This window comes from Alosa pseudoharengus, unplaced genomic scaffold, assembly GCF_046254945.1.
Source record: "Alosa pseudoharengus isolate Yale_2024_CS ecotype anadromous, Long Island Sound unplaced genomic scaffold, YU_APseudo_1.1 YU_APseudo_1.1_scf_4, whole genome shotgun sequence".
Classification (NCBI taxonomy): Eukaryota; Metazoa; Chordata; class Actinopteri; order Clupeiformes; family Clupeidae; genus Alosa; species Alosa pseudoharengus.
The window spans coordinates 19,876,101-19,883,600 of NW_027468774.1; the positions used below are offsets into that span (position 1 = coordinate 19,876,101).

The 7,500-nt window shown below is 43.3% G+C and overlaps 1 protein-coding gene across 1 annotated transcript in view; it reads right to left on the reverse strand.

The window, feature by feature from the left end:
• Nucleotides 1–1,304: 1,304 nt before the first annotated feature.
• The window catches only part of trpm4a (transient receptor potential cation channel, subfamily M, member 4a), a 59,549-nt gene continuing 53,353 nt past the window's right edge, over nt 1,305–7,500 (reverse strand). Inside the window, exons 17-28 of the mRNA XM_076265204.1 lie at nt 7,383–7,487; nt 6,911–6,957; nt 6,191–6,420; nt 5,960–6,081; nt 5,675–5,807; nt 5,139–5,313; nt 4,687–4,852; nt 4,207–4,388; nt 3,748–3,880; nt 3,185–3,257; nt 2,810–2,903; nt 1,305–2,105 (exon numbers count right to left, since the gene is read on the reverse strand). Of these exons, the coding sequence (XP_076121319.1) occupies nt 2,071–2,105; nt 2,810–2,903; nt 3,185–3,257; nt 3,748–3,880; nt 4,207–4,388; nt 4,687–4,852; nt 5,139–5,313; nt 5,675–5,807; nt 5,960–6,081; nt 6,191–6,420; nt 6,911–6,957; nt 7,383–7,487 (1,495 nt within the window). The 3' untranslated portion in view covers nt 1,305–2,070. The remainder of the gene's footprint in view (nt 2,106–2,809; nt 2,904–3,184; nt 3,258–3,747; nt 3,881–4,206; nt 4,389–4,686; nt 4,853–5,138; nt 5,314–5,674; nt 5,808–5,959; nt 6,082–6,190; nt 6,421–6,910; nt 6,958–7,382; nt 7,488–7,500) is intronic.

A 7,500-nucleotide genomic window follows, 5' to 3' on the forward strand; every position in this document is an offset into this window, starting at 1 on the left:
GCGCAAAGCCACTGAAAAGTGTGCCTGTGTGAGTGTGTGTGTGTGTGAGAAAGAGAGAGAAAGAGAGAGAGAGGGGTAGCAAGAGTAGGGAGTGGTGACAATGAGAAGAGAGGGAAAGAAAGTGTGAGAGACAGAAAGAGCAATGTCACTGAAAGTGGATAGCATGAAGCCCTGCCTCTGAAATATCACTTTTCCCTCTTCATGGTAACGTCTGATATCTCAGAGATTAAGATGGATGGCGTGTGGGGCCAAGCTGATGTGCCCTGTCCATATATGAGCCACCCTCAAATTTCTGAAACTCAGGAACTTTTTTCGTTAAAGTGAAGCCTTGGCCTTGGCTTGAAATCAAAGGCTCTTTATGGTTTTGGACACTCAAAGAGGAAGTTCATCTAGAGATTAGATTATGATGAACCTGACGTGACATCTATTCCTAGACTGGCTAGTGCTGGAGATTTATCACTCATAAACTGACCAAACAGCAGTGGTAACTAGGGCTAATTCCTTAGCCTAAAGTTCAGGTTGCTTAAGGCCACCAGTCGACACTAGTCAGGTTCTAAATTTCACCCTAGAATAGAGATTGTCATTAGAGTCAATGAGTCAGCCTTAGAAGCTCACCGACAAGACCAAAAGATCCCAAGATCACAATAGATGCTAAAGCTGGGTAATTTCTCTGCATGGACGAGGTAAAGATCGAGTAAGTTTGGGCCCATGTAGTTGGGTGGCTCCTCTGAGATGGACTGAGCAGCTTTGATTGTCCGTCTTGCTTCGTGTGATCCCCAAGTTGCAAAAGTTCCCCTCTCCCATAACAACTTGATCCTGATCCACACAGTGCTCTAGCCATGTATGGACCCGACTGGATGGGAAAACTGCCAGCCACTGAATGGAGGAATCCAAAGAGTGAGCAAGAGAGAGGGAGAGAAGGGGGGGGGAGAAGGAAGGCCGATCAAGAGCCAAGGTGAGGCAGGGCGAGGGCAGGGCACAGTATGGGGTGGACGTGACAGAGAATATTCAAAAGTAGGTTATTAGCATGTAATATCGTTACATGCTAATAACCTTAATTCGAAAAATTCCAAACCTGAAACCCAAACATGTAGTTTTATAAGAAGCATAGCATACTATTCATTCAAGTTACATATTACAGAAAAAGCACCTGAGGCTTTTGGCAAGAAAAGAGGGCCTAAAGGCCTCATAAAAGGTCTCATGCATTTAGCATTTTCACTTTAAATGATAAATATAATAGAACAACAAAAACAATTTCACTGGCAAATTGATGCTTAAAAAAGTGAAATGAAAATACAACAATATGCCTGCTTCAAAATAGAGTTTATTCGCAAAGCAGCTTAAATAGATACATTTCCATTTTAGTTTCACATTTATCTAAAACCTTGTATCATCAGTTATGAATGTAAGTTGTTTTGTAATAAACCTCTAAATGAAATGAAATACACAAAAAAGTTGATAAAACATTTGAATATTAAAAAAAGGTGCATTTATCTACAACGGAATGAGGTGAAAGTGTCATACCCTGATTTAATCAAGTACTCTAGCACTTGAAACCTTGCACAGGACATATGAAATGGCATGACCTTAACATAGTATATGTTATGTGCTGCCAAAGCTTCAGTGACTTGTGGTTGTACAACTGTGGTGATTTTGTTCAGTTGGAACTAGTAACCCAGGACGATACAGTACATAGACCAGACAGCAATAATATGCAAAAACTATGCAAAGAGCGTGGGTTGAATTCCATTCGTGGTCAGGGGATGACGTAAGGCAAAGCCATCTTATAATAAAATTCAGTGCAAACTACTGCATCTGTTCTCAGCTGGATGGAAGATCACATCCATCCATCAGTTTTAACATGGAGTGTAATGATCTCCCCCTCCCCAAAAAACAGAGAACCTTTGGCTTGGATGGGTGATACGACAGAATAATGACTTCTTCTTGAATAATGAAGTCTTCTTTTTGGTCATTGCGCCTGTGCATCTCCATGACCGTGCAGTCGTCTGATTCCCTCACCAATTTCTCCTCCTCCTCCTGCTCGATTTGTTCTCCCCTCCCTGGGGTCCATCAGCATCTGGGCGATGAGGGAGGGCTGACTGACTCTGGGGCATCAGAGGGAGAGACAGAACTATGAGACCTCACAGAGGACTGCACCTATGGCATTCCCAAAGAGAGCATGAGCCAGTGAGAGCGACCCACACACATGTCTCTCGCCTGTTAACCTCCTAAACAGACCCGCAGTGCGGGGAGGGTGATCGCGCTTACACTATGAGTGCTCCCTAGGAACTCTACACTCTGCACACTGATCCCACAGGCATACCATTCTGTTTATTAGAAAGATTTATAAGACAATAAATACTCCCCCTGCCTTCAAATATATATCTCAAACGGTGGCCAACATATCTCAATCGTTACTCCAAACCGCCGATGTATTTTTGGTAATTGAGTGAAATATGTTTCATTCTATGTGGTCCCAACCTGTGCATTTCAACATTTAAATGATTAACTTACAGTGCGTTTGGGAGAGGTTCCATGTATATGTGAGGCTGTTGGAGCAGAATGCTTTTAATGAGCTGCTATAAGCACGATGCAGCTCTTGATCCCAAGCACCCACCAATTCAGCACTACATAAATACATATGAGCTATATTAGGAAGAACCTAGTTATGCCATAGAGATAGAAGGAGGGACAGAGAGAGAGAGAGAGAGAGAGAGAGAGAGAGAGAGAGAGAGAGAGAGAGAGAGAGAGAGAGGCAGTGTGTGTATGGGAGAGAGAGAGGGGGGGGTGGGGTGGGAAGAGACCATACCTCTTCGTGTGGGAGGAGGGCGATGTGGTTTTATCAGGTTACTCTGGGACAGTGAATCCGCCATCCATGAGAGGACGCTGGAGCAGTACTCCACCTGAGATAGAGAGAGAGAGAGAGAGAGAGAGAGAGAGAGAGAGAGAGAGTATATGAGTGTGAACTTGATGGATCGTCTCTGGTCTGTGCTGAGCCCGCACTTAAAACAGCTGCATCTCCAAATGAAGAGACAGCCATCATCTCTCAAACACACACACACACCACATACAAGACAGTCAGACTGATCCCCCAGTTGAGGTCAGTGGAACCTAAGCCACGTGTGGTTGGGTATCACATAGGGGGGGGGGGGGGCTGAGAGAGGGGCGCACACCCTAAACTAACCTCTGACTCCAGCATTCTCAGCCTGCGGTCGTGGTCTCGGATCTCCACCATTTGCTTGAGCACACTATCCACCCTGCAAGCAGACGACACAGAGAGGGAGAGGGAGCTCGTCAGTCCCTGAGCAGGGTAACTCCCACACACATGAAGCGAGGCACGCCGGAGGGCCCAGGTCCTCATTCCACCGCCCACATGATACATCATACACTAGAGACAAAATGAGCTGCCCTGGCTTTGGAATGGGTAAAAAAAAAACATGGGTGCAAATCTATATAAAAGGAAAACTATATAATAATATACTCATAAACTATATAATAATATACTTTTACATGTACATGAAACCCATTCAGTCACACACTCATATACCGATGGCAGAGGCAGCCATGCAAGGTGCCAACCTGCACATTGGGGGTAGTTTGGAGTTCAGTGTCTTGCTAAAAGGTCAGGTCAGGAGGAGCCGGGCTCGAGCTGGCAACATGCTGGTTGCCCAATGACTCCTCTACCTCCTGAGCCACCGCTGCCCACTGTATACGAACACAGGGAGTGAGTAGGAACGAGTCACTGACTTGCAGGACGTGCGCTTGAGTCGCTCTGTGTCACTCTCACGCTGCTTCTTATTCTGGATGGACAGGAGGTTTTCTTTCTGAATGGACTCCCACGTGTTGAGCTGGCTCGCCTTCCTGCCCCTGATCTCTAGAACTTTAAGGAGAGAGAGAGAGAGAGAGAGAGAGAGAGAGAGAGAGAGAGAGAGAGACACACACAGAGATAGAGATTATTAAACGTAACTGCAATTTAAATTTAGACACACAACACTACACTTTCCTTTGTTAATGTTCCATTTTGATAGCCAGCATTATTTAATACCACTATTTAATAAAACTATTATATCAAGTGTATAAAGTGTTCATATGACATGGGCATGCGGCAGATTGTGATCTCAAAATGGACACCTTTGAGTTACCTCGGAACAGACCTGTTCAGCTGGGCAACATGGGTACATTAGCCCAGAGCAGTTAATGTCTTACCGAAGTGTGTCATTTTGACAGAGGGCACCCTGCGGATGTTCCTCTTGATGAAGAGGTGCAGGTGGGAGAGGAGGATGAAGGGTGGGGCCAAGCAGGGCCGAGAGTGGTACTCCACTATCAGGTTGTACCGCTGGAACTTCCAGTGGATGTCGCTGTGCTCCTGGACTTTGCTGAAGGTGTAGCTGTAATTCGCACACACACACACACACACACACACACACCACAGTGTAAAGATGGATGTAATGTATCACTGATATGGCTGATGCTGAGAATGGATGGATCTATGCACATTCTTACTGGGCCTCTAAAATATTGAATATTTTAATCATATTTAATTTGAATATCCTGTGGTCAAAATTACACCCAGCAGGTTCCACTCAACTAGGATAACACCTCCTAGTTCTTAATTTCTAATAGGTATTCCCAGGATCAGGAACCCATAGACCGGGAATGGGTGAATGTGCTGTGTGCATGTGGTACCTGAACATAGCAATGAGCAGGTTGAGCAGAAGGATGTTGGTGACCAGCAGATAGATGGACAGCAGGATGAGCACCAGCCAGTTTTCTTCAGTCTGCGGGCACGGCTCCATGCCCTCATTAATTAGAGTGGCATTCATAGTGCACGTCAAATTATCACGCTTGTCAGCTGGACAGAAGGAGGTGGAGAGAGACAGAGAGAGACAGAGAGAGAAAGAGAGAGAGAAAGAGAATCAATGCAGGGGAGTGATCAAGGAATTATGAGATTATGAGAGTGGAGAAGAGGAAATATTAAGGTGAGGAAGAAGATGTGTAATTCTACGTTTGTTTATTCGAGAACACTCTTTCATCTAAACTAGGCATTGATTTTATGCATGTTCCTGTTAGAATGGGATCCTGCTAGAATGGATATTTCTATGATGTGATGAATTTCTATAACAGCTGTGTTCACTCACCATCTATTTCATTCAGTGGTACCTGTCCATAAATATGCATGTATGGTCTGTAGAAAACCCGACGAAATATCCAATCAGGACGTGAGTCATAGGAGTATATAAGTGCTTGATTGGCTACTCCATACGCCATAAGCCACACCCCCAGGAAGAACAGGAAGAAAAAGATATCCTTCACCTGTGAAAGAAAGCAATAGAAAGAACAGGGGTCTTAGAGTGTTGACAAACAACACTGTGAGGAGAGTCACCCTGTAAATGACTTGTCACAGATAGTAGAGGACCGAACGCTCCACACAAACATGGATCATATGCCTCCGTCATCATCTAGATTCTAACTATAATATAAGGTGACAACATCCTTTTCAAAATTATACAAATATTAAAAAAGCATTTTTTAGTCCAAACACAATGACATAAAGTAAGAGAATCTTTGCATTTCAACCCACTAATTTCATATGATTTATTTGATATTATATTACTAATATCCATTAGAGACAGCTGGTCTCATTGAGATCATTATCAACAACTCATTTTCTCACCATTTTCCCAACAATGATGATCTTAGGCCCCAGTTGTTTATGAATGGCAAAAATGTGGATGAGCCTCAAAGTGAAAACCATATAGTCCACACACATCATAGAACGCCCAAATCTATATGACCATGGGAACATTCTACAATACACACACAGAAAAAAATGACCTTAATAATACACATAATACACACATACACATATACATTAACAAAAACACAGATACTAAATATGGTCTGACATGTGTTCAAATGTAGGGACAGCTCATCCATGTGCACACATACACACACACACCTGCACAAGAGGCCCAAACAGAACAGAAGGATGGCGGTTAAGTCACACTTATTCCAGATGTCCTGTATGTACAACCGCATCCTCTGGAATACAGTAGGTACACTGGTTCCTACATTTAAAGACTGAGAGAAAATGAAACATTAGTTTGTGTGTGTATTGATATGACTATGTGTGTCACATATGATTATGTGTCCCACAAATGTATGTGTGTGTTTTTGTGTGTATGTGTACCTGTCGTATCTCCTCACAAACCAAAGTGAACACCCAAAAATACAACACATATTCCGCTGTGTTGGGGCCTTTAGGTGGTGGTTTGAAGTCAACCAATAGAATGTAGGCAAAAAGGAAGAGGAAGAGGAAGTACATCAGGACGTTGCCGAAGAATGAGGTAACAGGTGAGAACCAGAACTGCCGCCATCTGTGGAACACAAAGGGGCGTTTTTGGCTGGAGGGGGAGGATCCTGTGGTGTCAAAACAAACCACAGGGAGAAGTTAGACATCTGTGAGAGGTCAAAAGGTCAAGAGGAAGTGACACATCAGACACTAGAGCTGCACGATTTGGGAAAAATATCTAATTGCGAATTTTCTGACAGATATTGTGATTGCGATTCGCAATATCATTTTTGAATGTCAATGAATTGATTCAGTTCAATATTCCAAATATGTCTTTAATTTGTGCCAGCCCTGATTGGTGAGCACGCCCAGTGCCCAAGAAGCACAGCACCCCCGACCAACTGTGAAGCTCACCAATCAGAATTTTTGTGCCCCTCACGCACTACGCATACCCACCAACCAGAAGTGGCACAGTCATGGAGGATGACATGAATAATAATGTCATCAATGTGACAAAATTAACTGTGCAAGATTATTTGTAGCTTTTGCGATTAGGTAATTGCGTTGGTTCATATTGCAACTGCGTTAATTGTGCAGTCATATCAGACACCTACACACCATTGGATTTGTTCCTTAAAGCATTGTATTCCTCTGCATCTTCATTCCTGTAAAACACACAGACACCATATAAAATACTTTATATTACATTCTAAAACTGATAGTTCCGGTCCTTGATTGTGAATGGCTGAATTGTGTTCGATGCCGTTGTATAACGGGCACAAACATACACCTTGATCGCATTTGACGATAGAGGAAATCTATTTATTGGCGGAAAAATTGTTATCTATGTAAATAAACATGGTTACCCTGGATCTCTATGAAGCACACATACATAAACACACATAACTGTGTATAAACTCAGCTGACAAATGTGAGTTTTTCGATGAGAAATATCCAGCTGACAATGGTTTTCCTACTCATGCTCTCAAGCTCTGTTGTTGTTACATTGTATGTGTTTGTTTGAAAATGTGTGTGTGTGTGTGTGTGTGTGTGTGTGTGTGTGTGTGTGTGTATGTGTGTTTGTTCTTACGTGTGCAGGATGTCAGCAAGGGAAAACACCGTGCCGTCTCCTCCATCCATACTGTCCCTGGTATGAAAAAGCTCCTCTGTCTTCTCCTCATCTGTCTCCTGCTCTCTGAAGGAAAACA